The 21,860-nt window shown below is 44.2% G+C and overlaps 1 protein-coding gene across 1 annotated transcript in view; it reads left to right on the forward strand.

Moving 5' to 3' along the window:
- The first annotated feature begins 508 nt into the window (after positions 1–508).
- The window catches only part of DTHD1 (death domain containing 1), an 81,711-nt gene continuing 60,359 nt past the window's right edge, over positions 509–21,860 (forward strand). Inside the window, exon 1 of the mRNA XM_088442012.1 lies at positions 509–796. Within this exon, the coding sequence (XP_088298138.1) occupies positions 514–796 (283 nt within the window). The 5' untranslated portion in view covers positions 509–513. The remainder of the gene's footprint in view (positions 797–21,860) is intronic.

Consider the following 21,860-nt stretch of genomic DNA (forward strand, 5'->3'; position numbering starts at 1 on the left):
ACCAGGTTACTTTTCAGGGACCCTGTTACAAAGAGCTGCGACCCAGGTAGACCCAGCAAAAACCCAGGTTTTTGCTCTGGTGTAAAAGGGGTATAACATGGTTTGTCCGGCTGCAGAGTTACTTGCCTTTTTTGCTTTGCTCCCAACTCAGAATGAGCCACATAATGTTTATACTGCAGAGTTGCCCCAGAAGGTTATTATTTGCACAGAGATTATTGCTTATTTGCAGTGTTACAATGTGGAAGTAAATACTTCAAATAAACCACATGTCACTCAGTAAAATGATTTACAGCAGTCGTGGACAATTCACTATGTGTACTGTGCAGCCTCTGCCACTCCTTCCTGTTGCTTTGGCAACATGCTGTCAATAGTAACCCATTGACTGGCAGCTTGCGGTAAGCCTATTTGGATCATTGCTACAGGCAGAACGGTGGACATAAAAACACACTTTAGATTTCACTGCAACCTGATTAAGCCCAGCTGGTAACAGAATAATATAATTTCACAGTCAGAATGGAATTATCATCAAGTGATATAACAAGTGCTGAGGATCCTCTCATTTTGATTCTGGCACAGATTGCACAGTGCAATGAAAACTTAAAAGATGTACTGGAAGGTTCTCATCCCAAAAATAATGAAGATCTAAAAGAGCAAATATTTTCATTAACTCTCTTAATTCACAACCTCAGCAGAACCGTTTGTGCTAAATTGAGTACGACAACGGAAAGTTTGCAGAACACATTTCGTCTCCTAAAAGGACTTCAGGATACATTCAAGGACCTGAGTACAAATAATGGTAAGAACATGGAAAACACAGATTAAACCATAGTTGCTTAGTATTTATTTTTATTTTTTAATGTCATACATGAATTGCATTTATTACATGGTGTTCTAATTTGTTATATATACAGGAATATAAGTGTGTAGTTTTCAACATTTAATTTAATTTAACTTAACTTTGCTGATGGATAGGAAGATATATTAACCTGACACTTTTCTCAGCACTGCCGGATGCCCTGAAATTAAATGTATTAACAAGAGAGTTGCCAAAACGGTGACTCAGGGGTCTATGTACTAAACCTTGGAAAGAGCTACAGTGCCAACCAATCATCGCCTAACTGTCACTTTACAGGTTGTGTTTGAGAAATGACAGTTAGGAGTTGATTGGTTGGTACTTTATCTCCACTCACTGTAATTATCTCCAAGGCTTAGTGCATAGACCCCCACAGTAACTCACCTCTGTCCTAGCTGTATCACATCAGCCTAGTGCTGATGCAATATGGTACTTGGTGGCCGATATGCTTCGCATTCGCAAGATCTCACGAGACCGCAAGATCTCATTCTGGACCAACGGCGCACACGCATGCGGGAAGCGACACCAGGACTGGTAAGTAACACATAGCACTATCCTCAGATGGCGCAATGTTCTAGGGGAAAGCGACCAAAATCTCAGCTTTTCATCGCTTAGTAAGTGCGCCATAAGGTGGCGTTAGAAGAAGTGATTGGAGATACTGTGGGACATATGTATCAAAGCTTGATGTGAGATAAAATTGTGAGATATATATCACCAACCAATCAGCTTCTAATTTACATTTTGCAGGCTGTGTTTAAGAAATGATAGTTTGGAGCTGATTGGTTGGTGATATATATTTCACAATTGTATCTAACATCAAGCTTTGATACATATGCCCCTTTATCTCCTATTTCTCCTCGGTCAGCCTTTTAATTAGGGGTGAGCGGGTTCGGATTTCTGAAATCCGAACCCCCCCGAGCCCCCCCGATCCGAGGCAGATCCGAGTCAGGCTCGACTTTTCCCGCCTGACTCGGATCTGAAATCGAGGCAAAACGTCATCATCCCGCCTTCCGAGTCTCGCGGGTTTTGGAACCTATATAAGGTACCCGCATCGGCGCCATTTTCTCACTCGGCTGTGGACAGTGAAGAGGGAGGGTGGGAGTTAGGGCTGGCTGGGATGTGTAGTGTAGTGTAGTGCCGAGTAGTGTTGTGGTGTGCTGTGCTGCGCTGTGCTGCTGTTGTCCACTACTTCAAAGTCCATAGGGGCTGGCTGTGTTGTGCTGTGCTGCTGTTGTTAATAGGGGCTGTGTCCACTACTTCAAAGTTCATAGGGGCTGGCTTGACTGTGTTGTGCAGTCAGTTCTCCATAGGGGCTGTGTCCACTCCAAAGTCCTGTGCAGTGTCCCAGTCCTAAAGGGGTGCTGTAGTGTTGTCCAGGGGGTGCTCTGTCCATCAGGGGTGCTCCCCCCAAGTGCTAAAAAAATAATATTTTTTGTGTGTTTGTGAATTGTGTGCGCAGTAGCCGCACGTGCATAAACAAAGTAGTGGCAAGCGTGCGCCTGTGTCATAAGTAAAGGGCCGGCTGGCTTGACCGTTAAAGGGTGCTGTAACCCCCAAAGTACACTCCAGTCCAAACCAAAAAAAAATTTTTTTCTGTGTTTGTGAATTGTGTGCGCAGTAGCCGCACGTGCATCAACAAAGTAGTGCCAAGCGTGCGCCTGTGTCATAAGTAAAGGGCCGGCTGGCTTGACCATTAAAGGGTGCTGTAACCCCCAAAGTACACTCCAGTCCAAACCAAAAAAAAAATTATTTTCTGTGTTTGTGAATTGTGTGCGCAGTAGCCACACGTGCATCAACAAAGTAGTGCCAAGCGTGCACCTGTGTCATAAGTAAAGGGCCGGCTGGCTTGACCGTTAAAGGGTGCTGTAACCCACAAAGTACACTCCAGTCCAAACCAAAAAAAATATTATTTTCTGTGTTTGTGAATTGTCTGCGCAGTAGCCGCACGTGCATCAACAAAGTAGTGCCAAGCGTGCGCCTGTGTCATAAGTAAAGGGCCGGCTGGCTTGACCGTTAAAGGGTGCTGTAACCCCCAAAGTACACTCCAGTCCAAACCAAAAAAAAAAATTTTTCTGTGTTTGTGAATTGTGTGCGCAGTAGCCGCACGTGCATCAACAAAGTAGTGCCAAGCGTGCGCCTCTGTCATAAATAAAGGGCCGGCTGGCTTGACCGTTAAAGGGTGCTGTAACCCCCAAAGTACACTCCAGTCCAAACCAAAAAAAAAATTATTTTCTGTGTTTGTGAATTGTGTGCGCAGTAGCCGCACGTGCATCAACAAAGTCGTGCCAAGTGTGCGCCTTTGTCATAAGTAAAGGGCCGACTGGCTTGACCGTTAAAGGGTGCTGTAACCCCCAAAGTACACTCCAGTCCAAACCAAAAAAAAAATTATTTTGTGTGTTTGTGAATTGTGTGCGCAGTAGCCGCACGTGCATCAACAAAGTAGTGCCAAGCGTGCGCCTGTGTCATAAGTAAAGGGCCGGCTGGCTTGACCGTTAAAGGGTGCTGTAACCCCCAAAGTACACTCCAGTCCAAACGAAAAAAAAAAAATTTTTCTGTGTTTGTGAATTGTGTGCGCATGTAGCCGCACGTGCATCAACAAAGTAGTGCCAAGCGTGCGCCTGTGTCATAAGTAAAGGGCCGGCTGGCTTGACCATTAAAGGGTGCTGTAACCCCCAAAGTACACTCCAGTCCAAACCAAAAAAAAAATTATTTTCTGTGTTTGTGAATTGTGTGCGCAGTAGCCACACGTGCATCAACAAAGTAGTGCCAAGCGTGCACCTGTGTCATAAGTAAAGGGCCGGCTGGCTTGACCGTTAAAGGGTGCTGTAACCCACAAAGTACACTCCAGTCCAAACCAAAAAAAATATTATTTTCTGTGTTTGTGAATTGTCTGCGCAGTAGCCGCACGTGCATCAACAAAGTAGTGCCAAGCGTGCGCCTGTGTCATAAGTAAAGGGCCGGCTGGCTTGACCGTTAAAGGGTGCTGTAACCCCCAAAGTACACTCCAGTCCAAACCAAAAAAAAAAATATTTTCTGTGTTTGTGAATTGTGTGCGCAGTAGCCGCACGTGCATCAACAAAGTAGTGCCAAGCGTGCGCCTGTGTCATAAGTAAAGGGCCGGCTGGCTTGACCGTTAAAGGGTGCTGTAACCCCCAAAGTACACTCCAGTCCAAACCAAAAAAAAAATTATTTTCTGTGTTTGTGAATTGTGTGCGCTGTAGCCGCACGTGCATCAACAAAGTAGTGCCAAGCGTGCACCTGTGTCATAAGTAAAGGGCCGGCTGGCTTGACCGTTAAAGGGTGCTGTAACCCCCGAAGTACACTCCAGTCCAAACCAAAAAAAAAAAATTTTCAGTGTTTGTGAATTGTGTGCGCAGTTGCCGCACGTGCATCAACAAAGTAGTGCCAAGCGTGCGCCTGTGTCATAAGTAAAGGGCCGGCTGGCTTGACCGTTAAAGGGTGCTGTAACCCCCAAAGTACACTCCAGTCCAAACCAAAAAAAAAATTATTTTCTGTGTTTGTGAATTGTGTGCGCAGTAGCCGCACGTTCATCAACAAAGTAGTGCCAAGCGTGCGCCTGTGTCATAAGAAAAGGGCCAGCTGGCTTGACCGTTAAAGGGTGCTGTATCCCCCAAAGTACACTCCAGTCCAAACCAAAAAAAAATATATTTTCTGTGTTTGTGAATTGTGTGCGCAGTAGCCGCACGTGCATCAACAAAGTAGTGCCAAGCGTGCGCCTGTGTCATAAGTAAAGGGCTGGCTGGCTTGACCGTTAAAGGGTGCTGTAACCCCCAAAGTACACTCCAGTCCAAACCAAAAAAAAAATTATTTTCTGTGTTTGTGAATTGTGTGCGCAGTAGCCGCACGTGCATCAACAAAGTAGTGCCAAGCGTGCGCCTGTGTCATAAGTAAAGGGCCGGCTGGCTTGACCATTAAAGTGTGCTGTAACCCCCAAAGTACACTCCAGTCCAAACCAAAAAAAAAATTATTTTCTGTGTTTGTGAATTGTCTGCGCAGTAGCCGCACGTGCATCAACAAAGTAGTGCCAAGCGTGCGCCTCTGTCATAAATAAAGGGCCGGCTGGCTTGACCGTTAAAGGGTGCTGTAACCCCCAAAGTACACTCCAGTCCAAACCAAAAAAAAAATTATTTTGTGTGTTTGTGAATTGTGTGCGCAGTAGCCGCACGTGCATCAACAAAGTAGTGCCAAGCGTGCGCCTGTGTCATAAGTAAAGGGCCGGCTGGCTTGACTGTTAAAGGGTGCTGTAACCCCCAAAGAACACTCCAGTCCAAACCAAAAAAAAAATTATTTTCTGTGTTTGTGAATTGTGTGCGCAGTAGCTGCACGTGCATAAACAAAGTAGTGCCAAGCGTGCGCCTGTGTCATAAGTAAAGGGCCGGCTGGCTTGACCGTTAAAGGGTGCTGTAACCCCCAAAGTACACTCCAGTCCAAACCAGAAAAAAAAATATTTTCTGTGTTTGTGAATTGTGTGCGCAGTAGCCGCACGTGCATCAACAAAGTAGTGCCAAGCGTGCGCCTGTGTCATAAGTAAAGGGCCGGCTGGCTTGACCGTTAAAGGGTGCTGTAACCCCCAAAATACACTCCAAACCAAAAAAATATATATTTTCTGTGTTTGTGAATTGTGTGCGCTGTAGCCGCACGTGCATCAACAGAGGAGCAGCGCCAAGCGTGCGCCTGTGTCCTATAAGTAAAGAGCCGGCTGGCTCATTTCTTAAAGGCTGGTGTAACCCACAAAGTGCACTACTCTCCAGCAAAAATAAAAAAATATTTTCTGTGTTTAGCCGCACGTATATATCAAATCGATATAACATAAATGGAGGACCAAACTTTCTCCGATAAAAATAAAATAGAGAAAGATCAAGAACCACTTCCTCCTAGTGCTGAAGCTGCTGCCACTAGTCATGACATAGACGATAACATGCCATCAACGTCGTCTGCCAAGGCCGATGCCCAATGTCATAATAGAGGGCACATACAATCCCAAATGACAAAGTTCAGGAAAATGACCTTGAAAAAAACATTTAAATCAGCTGAAGAGAAACGTAAACTTGCCAATATGCCATTTACGACACGGAGTGGCAAGGAACGGCTAAGGTCAATCCATAGTATGTTCATGACTAGTGGTTCAGCTTCACATGACGATGGAAGCCCTCCTCCCACTAAAAAAATCAAAAGAGTTAAGCTGGCAAAAGCACAGCAAAGAACTGTGCTTTCTAAGAAGATATCACAAATCCCCAAGGAGAGTCCAAGTGTGGTGGTGGTTGCGATGCCTGACCTTCCCAGCACTGGACGGGAAGAGGTGGCTCTTTCCACCATTTGCACACCCCCTGCAAGTGCTGAAAGGAGCACCCACAGTCCACTTGCTGATATGCAAATTGAAGATGTCAGTGTTGAAGTACAACAGGATGAGGATACTGGTGTAACTGGCGCTGAGGAGGAAGTTGGCGAGGAGGATTCTGATGGTGATGTGGTTTGTTTAAATCAGGCTCCGGGGGAGACAGTTGTTGTCCGTGGGATGAAAAAGCCCATCACGGTCATGCCTGGGCAGAAGACCAAGCATTCCACCTCTTTGGTCTGGCAATATTTCTATCCAAATCCGGACAACAACTGTCTTGCCATATGTACCTTATGTAAAGGTGGAATAAGTAGGGGTAGGGACGTTAACCACCTAGGAACATCCTCCCTTATACGGCACCTGCAGCGTGTTCATAATAAGTTACTGTCAAGTTCAGAAACTTTGGCTAAGACCGTAAGCAGTCCAGGGACACCTAAATCCCATTGTCCTGTTGTATCCAAGCGCCTGCAAACCACACCGTCAACTCCCTCCTCGTCAATTTCCTCCTTAGTCAGGATCGGAAGTAGTCCTGCAGGCCATGTCACTGGCATGACTGACTCTCCTATCCCGGATTCCTCCGGAGGATCCTGCATTGCTACGCCTCCTGCTGCCGCTGCTGCTGTTGCTGCTGCTGGGAGTCGTTCATCATCCCAGAGAGGAAGTAGGAACACCACTACTTTTACTAAACAATTGACCCTCCAACAGTTCTTAGCGAGGAGGATGAAGTACGACAGCAGTCATCCTGAAGCAAAACGTATAACTGAGGCCTTGACTGCTATGTTGGTGTTAGATGTGCGTCCGGTATCCGCCATTAGTGCAGTGGGATTTAGACAAGTGATGTAGGTAGTGTGTCCCCGGTTCCAAATCCCGTCTAGATTCCACTTCACAAGGCAGGCGATACCGAGACTGTACAGAAACGTCAGAAAAAGTGTCCTCAGTGTCCTGAAAAATGTCGTTGTACCCAATGTCCACTTAACCACGGACATGTGGACAAGTGGAACAGGGCAGACTAAGGACTATATGACTGTGACAGCCCACTGGGTAGATGTATCACCTTACGCAGCAACAGCAGCAGCATCACCAGTCGCAGCATCTCAGAAACTCTGACAACGCCACCAATATTGTGCGGGCATTACATCTGGGCAAATTCCAGCACGTCCCATGTTTTGCTCACACAATAAACTTGGTGGTGCAGAATTTTCTAAAAAGCGACAGGGGCGTGCAGGAGACGCTTTGGGTTGCCCGAAAAATTTCTGGCCACTTTCGCCATTCAGCGACTGCGTGCCGAAGACTGGAGCGCCAGCAAACACTCTTGAACCTGCCCCGCCATCACCTGAAGCAAGAGGTTGTGACGCGGTGGAACTCAACCCTCTATATGCTTCAGAGGATGGAGGAGCAGCAAAAGGCCATTCAAGCCTATACATCCACCTATGACATAGGCAAAGGAGGGGGTATGCACCTGACTCAAGCGCAGTGGAGAATGATTTCCGTGTTGTGCAAGGTTCTCCAGCCCTTCGAACTTGCCACACGTGAAGTCAGTTCAGACACAGCCAGCTTGAGTCAGGTCATTCCCCTCATCAGGCTTTTGCAGAAGCAGCTGAAGAAAGTGAAGGAGGAGCTAAGACGGAGCGATTCCGCTCGGCATGTGGGACTTGTGGATGAAGCCCTTCATTCGCTTTGCCAGGATTCCAGGGTGGTCAATCTGTTGAAATCAGACCACTACATTTTGGCCACTGTGCTCGATCCTAGGTTTAAAGCCTACGTGGTGTCTCTCTTTCCGGCCGACACAAGCCTGCAGAGGTGCAAAGACCTGCTGGTGAACACACTGTCAGCTGAAGCGGAACGTGACATGTCAACAGCTCCTTCTTCATTTTCTCCCGCAACTGGGGCTGCCAGGTAAAAATTTAGGTATCCTAAGCAACCCGCTGGCGGTGATGCAGGGCAGGCAGGACCAAGTTTGGACATCTGGTCCGGACTGAAGGACCTGGCAACAATTTCTGACATGTCTACTGTCACTGCATATGATACTGTCACCATTGACAGAATGGTGGAGGATTACATCGGTGACAGCATCCAAGTAGGCATGTCAGACAGTCCATACCTGTACTGGCAGGAAAAAGTTGCAATTTGGAGGCCCCTGTACAAACTGGCTCTATTTTACCTGAGTTGCCCCCCCTCCAGTGTGTACTCCGAAAGAGTGTTTAGTGCAGCCGGGAACTTTGTCAGCGAAAGGCGTAGGAGGTTGCTTCCACAGAATGTGGAGAAGATGATGTTCATCAAAATGAATTATCAACTCTTCCAGGGAGACCAGCCTCCAGAACGTACAGAGGGACCTGTGGTGGTGGATTCAAGTGGGGACGAGTTAATACTTTGTGAGGATGAGGATGTACACACTGAAGAGGGTGAGGAATCGGTGGATGAGGAGGATGAGGATGACATCTTGCCTCCATAGAGCCAGTTTGTGCAGGGACAGATTAATTGCCAGCTTGTTTTGTGGGGGCCCAAACGAACCAATCATTTCAGCCACAGTCGTGTGGCAGACCCTGGCGCTGAAATGATTGGTTTGTTAAAGTGTGCATGTCCTGTTTATACAACATAAGGGTGGGTGGGAGGGCCCAAGGACAATTCCATCTTGCACCTCTTTTTTTTCTTTGCATTATGTACAGTTTGGGGCCTAGTTTTTCAAACTGCCATCCTGTCTGCCACTGCAGTATCACGCCTAGATGGGTCACGTGTTTGTGCCGCCCACTCGTGTCGCTTAGCATAGTCATCCAGCTACCTCGGTGCAACCTTTTGGACATAAAAACACTATTGTGAGGTGTGAAGTGTTCAGAATAGACTGGAAATGAGTGGAAATTAAGGTTATTGAGGTTAATAATAGCATAGGGGCAGAAAAACCTACAAATTCTGTGATTTTAGCTGTTTTTATGCTTTTTTTCAAAAAAATACAGATCCAAAACACAAAACCCAGAACCCTAAACACGGAAGGGTGGTTTTGGCAAAACCAATCCAGATCCAAAACACGAAGAAAGATCCAGATCCAAAACCAAAACACAAAACACGAAAAGTGGCCGGTGCACACCCCTACTTTTAATACAGTTTAGGGAATCAGTACTAAACCCTTTGGCGGTGAAAACACACAGAAAAAGGGTTATCGCTGCTTGATACATATACCCCTATATTCCTAAACATCACGTAGCTAATAATAGAGCACTAAGGTACTCTGCTTTCAATACTTCCCTTTAGTAAGTAATAAGGACCTTATTCAGAGGCGGCCGTATGGTGTATGACCGCACGGCCGCCTCGATGTTTGGCCAGTGCGCGTGCGCACGAGGGAGCCGGCTCCCTCGTGCGCATGCGTGAGACCCGCTACGACCGACAGCGCCGGTCGTAGCGGGTCTCTTTCCAAAGGGGGCGAGCTGTCGATGTTGATTGACAGCTCGCCCCGTTTTGAAGGCGGGCCGGGGTGATGGCAGCCCAAACGGAGGCTGCCATCCCCCCGGGAAGGCTTTCCCATGGGAAAGCCTGCCGTTTGGGGGAGGCCCCACTGACATCACTAGTGATGTCAGTGGATAGCTTCCGGCTCTGACAGAGCCAGAAGCTCTCCGGGGCTTACGACAAGTGAGACCCTACCCTAGGGTCTCGTCGTAAGCCCCGAGCGGTCGGTAGAGCTGTGGGTGTAAACCCACAGCCTAACGACCGAAACAGAGGCGGGCGGTCTGGATGCAAGCGGCCGCCCAGTTTCTGAGCGACCGCTTGCATCCTCCGACCGCCTCTGAATGAGGCCCTAAGTCTTAATGCATTTAGAATAAGAGCAGATAATGAATAACTGCATTTAGCACAGAAGAAGTGGTACTGTGCAATAAGGGGGCGATTCAGACCCGGACGCTAAGCTGCATTCGCTCGCTATGGGCGATTGTTACCCATCAGCGTATGCTTCAAAATACGCATGCGCGAACCAGTCTGTGCGATGGGGAAGTGCTCACTCTATGCCCGCAGATGGGCCGCTCCTTTGAGTGACAGACAGAGCCGTTTGTGGGTGGTAACAGGGGAAGGTCCGGGAAAATGGGGGAGTAGATGTGCGAATGCAGGTGTGTCTGAGCGTCAAAACGGCGTTCTTTGGCATGCATAATTAGCATGTCAGCGTCTTTGTACACGTCACCTGGTTGTATTTCTGCCTGCAGTGAACGCAGTGCTTGCGGCGGGGTAGGAGCAGCTCCGATGGCTCTCGATGTTACTGAATAATCATACACTTGGAGATGACGTGTGCTAAGAAAGAAAAGTGGGCGTCATTACACCGGTGAGCGTTCACTCTGCCGTCACTCTCTAAGACATAGAGGGCATCCTTTAGCCTGGCTGTGCGATCGCGGCATTTGCATATCCACCCCCTGACGGCTGCGAGAGAATGCAACTTGGCATCCGGGTCTGAATTGGCCCCTAAGTCTATAGACTGACAATTTCTGAAAAATATGAGCCTGTGACATACTATGCTGCCATTATTACAGGAAAACAAAATGATTTCTATGGAGGTCCAAAATATATCATCTTCTGATATACAAAATCAATATTATTTAAATTAGATTCAAATAGCACAGAAAGTGAAATTAAGGACGGCGCTAAGAAAAACCTAAAAATGCATGGATGTAAAACACAGTCCAGATGTCACTTCACTGATATAACTAATTTGACTTGTAATGGTCAATTCATCATTGGGGGCCGTCCAGGCCCCCGATGATTAAGTATCCACCTTGCCGCAGGGGATACCGATCACAATGCAACATTGCTCCAGTGTGGGGACAGCTGCTCTGAAAGCAGTTGTCCCCGTGATTAGTAACACTGCTAAAGAAGTAGCACCATTACTTACCTCCCCCGTGGCTGGCTACTGTGCATGTATGATCGGAGGCCACGCTTATACAAAGCCACTGGGGAGGCAGTGAGGAGGTAGTGGAGGGATCCGCTGGAAGTCTATTCGCATCCCAAATACTCCTTCCCATAGGAACAGATGGCACAACAAGCGCCATCTGAAGATGGCATTTGTTCTGACAGGCAAACTCCCAAAACTTTAAGATTTCAGTGTTTGCTGATTATCAGGTGGTCCCATTAGATCACTGATGATGAATGGCCCGTTATCTAAAATATGCGGATACTAGAGTTTCCGCACGTGTAACGGTCATTTAGTGATGATGAATGGACCCCATAATGAGACAATTGAGCAGTATAGTCACTCTTTCTGACATTGCTATTTCCTGTATTTATTATTGTGCTTTATTTATAAAGCTGGAACTTATTACATAGCGCTGTACAATGAGAGGATCATAATACAAACCAAAAAAAAAACATACAATGACATGAAACAGAAGGCAAATATGGCCTCCCCATATAAGCTTACAAAAGTGTTGAAGGATACTGTAAGGCATAAGGACTATCAAACACCTATGCAGAAGCCGCTATTGGTGGAAGGCATTTCAGTGAAGCTACTAGTGGTGGGGTGTAGTTGTAATGAACCCCCAAATATAAATGTAGATTGTTATACAACGTCATTGCTAATTTTGTTATGTGAGCGTGCCCCTAGACAATTACACTAATTTCTGCAAATACAGGAACTCTGTACACCCACATGTTTTAGTACCAGGGTCAGAACTTCTTTCATATTGGAATTTTGTACAATTCAAATACAGTAAATGATTTTACAAATTTTAAAGCCATTTCATATGTGTGTCTAAATCAGCTGGATGTGTCTATTTATGAACCATTTGATGTTTGTTTGTGTATTTCCACCAGTATACATTGTTTGTATCTCATCTTAGCTTTTTGCTTGAGGCCATGCTGTGGATTGCTGATAGATGTTTATTCATGAACTTTTCCTTGTATAAATAAAACTGCTGTTTTCTTCCATGTTAAATCAATACTTAGCTAGAAAACATTTACAAAAAAATCATTTTACACACAGTAAAATATATTGAGTCTCCCATATCCAAAATGCTTGGGACCAGGGGTATTTTGGATACCGGAATATCCGTATTTTGGAATATTTGCATATTATAATGAGATATCTTGGGAATGGTACCCAAATCTAAACACAGAATGCATTTATGTTTTATATAAACCTTATACACACAGCCTGCAGATCATTTTATACAATATTTTTTATAATTTTGTGGCTCAAACAAAGTTTGTGTACATACATGAAATTCATTTGTTTCACATCAAAAAGCAAAGGTTTCACTATCTCAGTCATGCTTAAAATATTTCGTATTTCGGAATATTCTGTATTTCTGAATATTTGGATATGGGAGACTCAACCTGTACTTTTAAATTATTTTTATTATTTTCATCTTTAAACCCATTTTTACATATAATGAATATTAGTTCTGTGATCAACAATTCGTATTAAACAATGGAAGGGGAGTAATGGGGTAAGGCAGGAAAGTAGGTTTCCTTGTATGTAAGATGCTTGGGGCACATGTCCAACATTAACGTGGAATAAGCATTTGTATGGAAGTTACCTGGAACTACTGTATATTACAATGTTATTTGCTATTTGAAACTTTGTATGTTGCTACAAAGGTGTGGTGAAAAACAGGGAAAGACTTGCCCAAAACCATACAATTCAGCAGGCAGCCCACCAGACTGGTCTATACACCAATACAGAACTATGGAAAAAGAGGACTGGCTTCACTGTAAATAGGAATGATAATCACATCCACTGGAGGAATAATAACTAAATTATACAACAAAATACACTAGTATAACTAGTGTGGCACACAAACACCAAGGGGTCAGTCCTATTAGTCACCAGTTCCCTTGCATAGGAAGTGTGACTATGTGCCACATTTATGGTTCATCCAGACTCACAGATTTTTGTTCTCAGTCCCATAGGGCTGTGGGATTGGGCCATAAGGGCATTGGCAATTTGCCCCCTTTTTGGCTAATAGGACTGATCCCTAAGAGATAGATCTAAAAATAATTCTAAGGAGGATAAGTCAAGTTGTAGCCCATGACAACCAATCAGATCCTAGAATGAGCAAGATACAGTAAAGGTTAGCTTGAATCTGATTGGTTGCTCCTCCAGTTGGCCCTTTTAGAGGGTAATAATTATCCCCATAGAAAACGTAAATCACCAATAATCAAAGACACTGTTGTCTCCTTTTGGTGCTCAGATATGAGGCCCCAGAGGGGAAGTGACCAAATACGTATAATTGATATTATTAACAGTTACCAACACTCCAAGCCATGCAAATTAAGCATGTTTTGGAATAGCAAAAGTGGACTTCATAGCTTGTTACAATATGTAAGAGTTCTCATACATTACCTAATATTTATCACAATGTAAAAGGTGCCAAACTCCCTCCTTGTTACTGATGTCTTTATTATAGCAGCTTCATAAAAAGAATTGTGCTGATTGTGTTTGAAGGTTACGCCAGAGAGAAGGAATAATAACAAATACAGAAGTATAATAATGAAAACATGTAGATATATTATATGCCTTCAATTACAGGTTATAAAATAGGTATATACAGTCAGGTGCATAAATATTGGGACATTGACAGAATTTTCATATTTTGGCCTCTATTCACCGCCACAATGGCTTTGAAATTAAACAAACAAGATGTGCTTTAACTGCAGACTTTCAGATTTAATTTGAGGGTAATTACATCCAAATCAGGTGAACGGTGTAGGAATTACAACGGTTTCTATATGTGCCTCCCACTTTTTAAGGGGCCAAAAGTAATGGGACTATCAACTCAAAAGCTATTTCATGGACAGGTGTGAGCTATTCCCTCGTTATTTCATTATCAATTAAGCAGGTAAAAGGTCTGGAGTTGATTCTAGGTGTGACATTTGCATTTGGAATCAGTTGCTGTCGACTCTCAATATGAGATCCAAAGAGCTGTCACTATCAGTGAAGCAAGCCATCATTAGGCTGAAAAATCAAAACAAACCCATCAGAGAGATAGCAAAAACATTAAATGTGGCCAAATCAACTGTTTGCAACATTCTTAAAAAGAAATAATGCACCTGAGAGCTCAGCAACACCAAAAGACCCGGAAGACCACGGAAAACAACTGTGGTGGATGACAGAAGAATTATTTCCCTGGTGAATAAAAAAAACCCCCATCACAACAGTTGGCCAAATCAATAACACTCTCCAGGAGGTAGGTGTATATGTGTCAAAGTCAACAATCAAGAGAAGACTTCACAAGAGTGAATATAACGGGTTCACCACAAGATGTAAACCATTGGTGAGCCACAAAAACAGGAAGATCAGATAAGAGTTTGCCAAACAACATCTAAAAAAGCCATTACAGTTCTGGAACAACATCCTATGGACAGATGAGACAAAGATCAACTTGTACCAGAGTGATGGGAAGAGAAGAGTATGGAGAAGGAAAGGAACTGCTCATGATCCAAAACATACCACCTCATCAGTGAAGCATGGTGGTGGTAGTGTCATGGCGTGGGCATGTATGGCTGCCAATGGAATTGGTTCCCTTATATTTATTGATGATGTGACTGCTGACAAAAGCAGCAGAATGAATTCTGAAGTGTTTTGGGCAATATTATATGCTCATATTCAGTCAAATGCTTCAGAACTCATTGGACGGCCCTTCACAGTGCAGATGGACAATGACCCGAAGCATACTGCAAAAGCAACCATAGATTTTTTTAAGGCTAAAAAGTGGAATGTTATGCAATGGCCAAGTCAATCCCCTGACCTGAATCCGATTGAGCATGCATTTCACTTGATGAAGACAAAACTGAAGAGAAAATGCCCCAAGAACAAGCAGGAACTGAAGACATTTGCAGTAGAGGCCTGGCACAGCATCACGAGGGATGAAACCCAGCGTCTGGTGATGTCTATGTGTTCCAGACTTCAGGCTGTATTTGCCTGCAAAGGATTTGCAACAAAGTATTAAAAAGTGAAAGTTAGATTTAGGATTGTTTAGTTTGTCCCATTACTTTTGGCCCCTTAAAAAGTGGGAGGCACATATAGAAACCGTTGTAATTCCTACACCGTTCACCTGATTTGGATGTAATTACCCTCAAATTAAATCTGAAAGTCTGCAGTTAAAGCACATCTTGTTTGTTTCATTTCAAAGCCATTGTGGTGGTGAATAGAGACCAAAATATGAAAATTCTGTCAATGTCCCAATATTTATGCACCTGACTGTATGTATATATATATATATATTAGGGATGTGCAGGCTCGGATAGGTTCGAGTTTGCACGTGGAGTTCGGATTTTTCCCTCCAAAAAAACGGAACTCAGAACGAGGCAAAACGTCATCTTACATGGACGAACATCATCATTCCTGGACAAAATACCAGGAATGATGATGTTCGTCCATGTAAGATGACGTTTTGCCTCGTTCTGAGTTCCGTTTTTTTGGAGGGAAAAATCCGAACTCCACGTGCAAACTCGAACCTATCCGAGCCTGCACATCCCTAATATATATATATATATACACTGTATATATATTTGTATCCAAGCATGGATTCCAGTTTAGCTCAAGAATGCACGGCACACCTAACACACAGGGGTATATTTACTAAACTGCGGGTTTATAGAGGTGGAGATTAGCAACCGATCAGATTCTGCTTATAATTTATCTAACACCTTCTAGAAGATAATAGCTAGAATCTGATCGGTTGCTATGGACACCAACTCCACTTCTATAAATACGCAATTTAATAAATATACCCCACAATCCCTAATTGAATAGTTAGTTACCAGCACAGTTGTCTTCAAAGGCCATTGGGGAGATTTCATACAATTCTACTCCACCCCCTTTTTACATAGCAGAATAACTCTACTTAATCAAGAAATATGAATATATAGAACATGCAAGAACTTAAATGCTACCTCATTCTTAAGGCCAATAAGAAATACCATGATACAACACACAGTTAAAATGTAATAGGCAAAGCAAAACATTGCAAAAGTGATGGTAAGGCCTTGTATTACTGTATATATGTATTTAAAATTACGACAAGGAGCTATTGGTGTTGTCTCACCTGCATTTTTCTGACTGAGCAAGTGTGAGTGCCGTGGTCTCTTCAGCTTTCTTTATTTAAAATTATATATAATGGGCAGTGGCAGGCTGGGCCGGGGGGCAGGGTGCCATGTGCCCCCCGGGCCGCAGCGTCATGCGGGCCGCGGGCCGTCTGTGTCACTGTGAGGCTGCACCGCATGTGTAGCGCTGACTGGACAGAGTTCGGTCAGCGCTGCACAAGTGACGAACACACAGGTGCCGTCACCGGCAGCTGTGTGTTTGTTTTAATCAGCAGCCAATGAGAGTCTGTCAGACTCTCACTGACTGCTGCTGCGCCCATTGCAGGAGCCGCTCCATCTTCCGGCTCCCACAATGGGAGAGGCGTCATGATGTCATGACGTCTCTCCCATAATGCAGAGCGGCCCGGCCCGTGAAGGACAGACGGAGGAGCGGATGGCAACGGCGGGAACGGGGATTGAAGTAAGTGTTTTTTATTTTTTATTACGTGTGTCTACTGGGGGAGAGGCACTACAAGGGGGAGACCACTACTGGGGACACTACAAGGGGGGGGGACTACTAGTACTGGGGGCACTACTAGGGGGGAACCACTACTGGAGGCACTGCAAGGGGGGACTACTACTACTACTGGAGGCAATACAAGGGGGGGCTACTACTAATGGGGGCACTACAAGGGGGGGACTACTGGGGCACTACAAAGGGGGAACCACTACTGGGGGCACTACAAGAGGGAGGGACTACTACTGGGGGCACTACAAGTGGGAGATCACTACTGGGGGCACTACAAGGGGGGGTGACTGCAGGGGGGCACTACAAGGGGGGGACCACTACTGGGGATTATTACTGGGGGCACTTCAAGGGGGGGACTACATCTGGGGGGACTACTACTGGGGGCACTACAAGGGGGGGACTACTACTACAAGGGGGGACTACTGCTGGGGGCACTACAAAGGGGGGGGACAACTACTAGGGACACTGCATATGGGAGAGGGAACTACTACTAGGGGCACTACATAGGGGGGAGGGGACTACCACTGGGGGCACTGCATCGAGGGACCACTGCTGGGGGCTCTATAAAAAGGGCAATACTGGGGGTACTGCATAGGTGGGAGACTACGACTGGGGCCACTATTTAAGGGGCACTGCATAAGGGTTACCACTATTGAGGGCACTGCATGGGGGGTGGACTGCTACTGGGGGCACTATATAAGGGGCACTGCATAGGGGGTACCACTACTGGGGGTACTATATAAGGGGCTTACTACTGGGGGCACAAGGAGCACTGCACAGGGTGGACCACTACTGGGGGCACTGTATAAGGGGCACTGCATAGGGGAGACACTACTCGGGGCACTACTGGAGGTCTGCATAAGGGGGTCCTCTCCTGGGGCACTGGGGGGCACTGCATATGGGCACCACGACGGGGCTGCCCCATATCTTTAATTTTACTTTACATTAATCCCATATGGACCCGCCTCCTCCCTGGAACACTTGAGGGTGGGGCGCCGTAGCACGCACGTTCTTCGGGCACCCTGGCTACACTCTACTCCTCTGCCAGGGCCGTCTGCATGCATTTGCCCCCCCAGGCTGAAAGTTGCCAGCCCCTGATAATGGGTATAATTTATATGGAAATAAACTATATCAGCCACAAGCGGAATTGCCACCTGAGTAGCACCTAGAAAGTGAATGCTATGACATAGCTAACATATACTCTATATAGTTTGTATCTATATTAGACAATTGTTTTGTTTGTGTGTTTTTGTGCAAAATTATAATCTGTCTCCCTAAGTGCATTAGGGAATTTGTATAAATAAGCTGACACACATGTGGCAGTAGATCTGGGTGCCTGCACAGTGTGGCTCCCCAAAACAGAATGGGAGCCTTGGCAGTAGGTGGGCGGTCACCATATTCCCCAGCAACAACAGGAGCTATGCTTCTGTTTAAATCATCTGCGACAATGTGTCTTGATATTGGCATTGGCAATTATGGGGCTTTTATAACATAGTGAGCATATGGTTTTAGAGCTCGCACAGGATAAATAGAAAATGTACCATCTCTGAGTTGTCTATGGTGATTAGAAATAGAGATGGTTGAAAAATATTCAAAGAACAACTTGATCAGGTATTGGCTCTGGATATTGCATACATTTTAATATGTTGGTGGTGCTCCCCAGAGTCAGAAAAAGGTACAATGGGGAAGAAAATAGGAGACTCTTTGCTGGGGGCACTCTTATCAGAAAGTGAAAGATTCTGAAGTATGTTAAAATGTAACTTTTATTCTTATACCTTTAACATAAAGGGGTGTCATAAGCCATATTAATAATTTTAAGGGTGCTAAACATCGCAAAGGTACCCATACATCTGCGACGGACTGCCGCGATCCTGCAACGCAGCATCGCAGGATCGCTGAAATCCAACATGTTGGATTTCACTGATATGACAATCACGATCAAAAAAGTGAAAGTTCAGAGATCCTGTGATGGATCGATGAACATCGATGGTCCCCGGTCGGCATTTCCGGCCGACAGATCGGCGTTTCCACCTCCATCACATCCATCGCAGATGTATGGGTACCTTTAGCCCTATGTCATCCACCCTGTATCTCATTTGACATGAAGTATCCGAACAGCGGCCTGTGTGAGTCTAGGAGGGTCCAAGATAGTTCGGAGTAAGCATATATTAAAAAATTCATAAATGAATAAAGCATTGCAAAACAGGTATGCAGTATTGCCAGTGTGTTAATGCAACTTCAAAGAAATGTATATATAAAAGTAAACACATTCTTAGTCCTCTAATAGAATAATTTATACAGGTTGAGTCTCCCATATCCAAAATACTTGGGACCAGGAGTATTTTGGATATCAAATTATTCCGTATTTTGGAATAATTGCATACTATAATGAGATATATTGGGAATGGGACCCAAATCTAAACACATAATGCATATACACCTTATACACACAGCCTGAAGGTAATTTTATACAATATTTTTAATAATTTCATACCTTAAGCAAAGTTTGTGTACATTGAACCATCAAAAACCAAAGGTGTCACTATCTCAGTCATGCTAAAAAAATTCCTTATTTCGGAATATTTGGATATGGGAGACTCAACCTGTAACAGGTATTGAAAATGTTGCACCCCTCTGCAATAGGGATATTTTGTAAAATATCCACCATATGTCATCACAAGATATTTCTTTGTGTACTTCAAGTAGGGAACAGCTGGATAAAGTATATCATAGCATCAGTACCAATTATGACTAAAAGGGTCGCCTACTTTGATAAACGGCATGAATTGCAAGCATACACTTAGATAATCCTTTGCATCAAAAAATTAGATATATTCCACAATGTCACCTAAAAAAGAAGCATTAATGCGATAGTGTCACAAACAAATGTAATATGTGACCAATAGAGAATATATGAAGGTGCCCAGACTTAGGACCTCATTCAGAGTTGGTCGTTGCGGCCACACGGTCGTACGCATACGATGTTTTTCTTTCTGCGTCTGCGCATGGCTAGCAGTGCGCATATGCGTACGAGCTCTACCGATCAAAAATACTGTCGGTCGTAGGGCTTCCAACACGGAAGTGGCTTGCTAAAGTTGATTGACAGGAAAGACCGTTTGTGGGAGTATACGGGGGTGGTGGTCTGGAAATGGAGGCGTTCTTCAGTGTTTCCAAGCGTTTTAGGGGAGTGCATAAATTACCTGCTCCGTACGACCAAGAATTGCGGATGCATGAAAATGTCACTCTACGAACAGGATGATCGTCCAGGCTAAGGTAGGCAAGAAGCGTCCGTAAGCCACAACAGTACAATCGTTAATCTGATGTTACCTGCGATGTTTTGATTTGGAACCACACAAACCAAGCAGCTAAGATTGCTGCATTGTAACTATTAACACTGCTAATTACCTTGTAACTCATTTCACTTGCGTGTGCATTAGGGAATTCGTAACACAAATGTTTCTTTGTGCTTTTTAAACAGTTTTTGGATAAAACAGTTTTTAAAACATCTAGCATTGTGTTTTGCGTAGCAGCATTTTCAGATACCAAGAGAAAAAAAATGGAGGGGAGGGGGGGGGAAAGGGAAGGGGAAATGGATCTACCAAGCGCTAAAACAATTAGATGCCCAAAATACAAAACAATCACAAAAATAAAAATAACTGTTAATCAAGAATTTCTTGCTATCCCAGAATAAAATTGCACACACATGTGATTTACAAACGATCAATCAATACAGATTACCTCTGTCTTGCTGCTCAACCCAAGAGTTAATGGGATTGCTGGTTCCCGAATAGAGAGTGAACAAAAAAGAAATTGATGGAGAGCGCTAGACAGAGGTAAAAAAAAATTTTAATATTCAAATAAACATGACATAGTATTAATATTAAAAAACTGACATTTAGAAATATATATAGCAGTCAAAATACATGAATCCTGGATAAATGAACCACCTGAGATCTTCTATAAGAGAAATGTCATATGTTGTAGCAAAAAGTGGCATGCACTAAACAGCTTATGCAGACATAAAGTTAGTGGCAAAGCATCTCATACATTCCACACAGGAACTGAAGAACGTTAGTAAATCAGACTGTTAGTGGACAGAAAGTTTGCATGCATAAAGTAATTCCAGCTGGAAAGAGCGATTCATTCAGAAGAATATTGCAGTAAGCGTCTTGTACAATTGGCAAATGACAGTGAGATCTTACCACCTAGGAAAGGTAGCCGGCACACTGACAGGGTGGTGTCTGCTGCTACTCCCAGCTGGTGTGATGTAAACGGAGAGCCAACCAAAAGTGCTAGGTTGGTGCCTATGGCTACTGTTGTGAAAGCGGCCAGAGGAGATGAAAAGCCAGGGGAGAAGGTTCAATGAGCTGCTCTGGGGAGGTTGATGTATGCCCACGTATCCACTGTGTGCTTGCCGTTGGAGTACAGGCGGCAGAAGGGGCCAGAAACGGAGGTCCACATGACAGCTCCGATGGATGTAGCCCAGGCGGCTGTGATACCGCAGCGTGTCCGTCACTATGCTCACTGGAGCAGTAGAGGTAGAGACGGTGAGATGGGAACGATGGACATGTTCAGGCGGTTTGTTGTTTGTGTTCCTTTCTTTTTGGTGTTTGGTTTTTTTTTTTTATTTTTTTGTGGTGGTGGTTTTTGTGTTCCTTTTTTTAAAAAATTTTTAGTGTTTTGTTTTTGGTGGTGGTTTTTGATTGACAAATTTGATTGGTTCGGACTTTTAACAAACCACATTAATTGTTGTGCTTGAGCCGGTTACTTGTTTGGTTTGGTTGGCCAGGCTTTTGTCTTCTTCTAAAATCCAACATTATTCGAAGAATCAAGTAAGTGTGCCAGCCTACTCCATTTTGATTTTGTTTTTTTGGGGATCAACAATCATAAAAAAATTACATTTTTTGATACAAATTTTTATATTTTTTAAAATATTTATTAAAGGTGTTTAACACTCCATTTTGGACTTGAATCAGGTAAGTGTCTATTTATTCAAACCTACACTTATTTATATTTTTGTTTTACATTTTTTATACAATTTTACTTGGAATATTGTTTATTGATCTATTTTGTAAATGTAAATTTGTACATTTAACAACAATTCATATTGGCAAATTTAAAAATTAAGC

Source organism: Taudactylus pleione, unplaced genomic scaffold, assembly GCF_031769625.1.
Source record: "Taudactylus pleione unplaced genomic scaffold, aTauple2 ptg000302l, whole genome shotgun sequence".
In the NCBI taxonomy this organism is placed as follows: domain Eukaryota; kingdom Metazoa; phylum Chordata; class Amphibia; order Anura; family Myobatrachidae; genus Taudactylus; species Taudactylus pleione.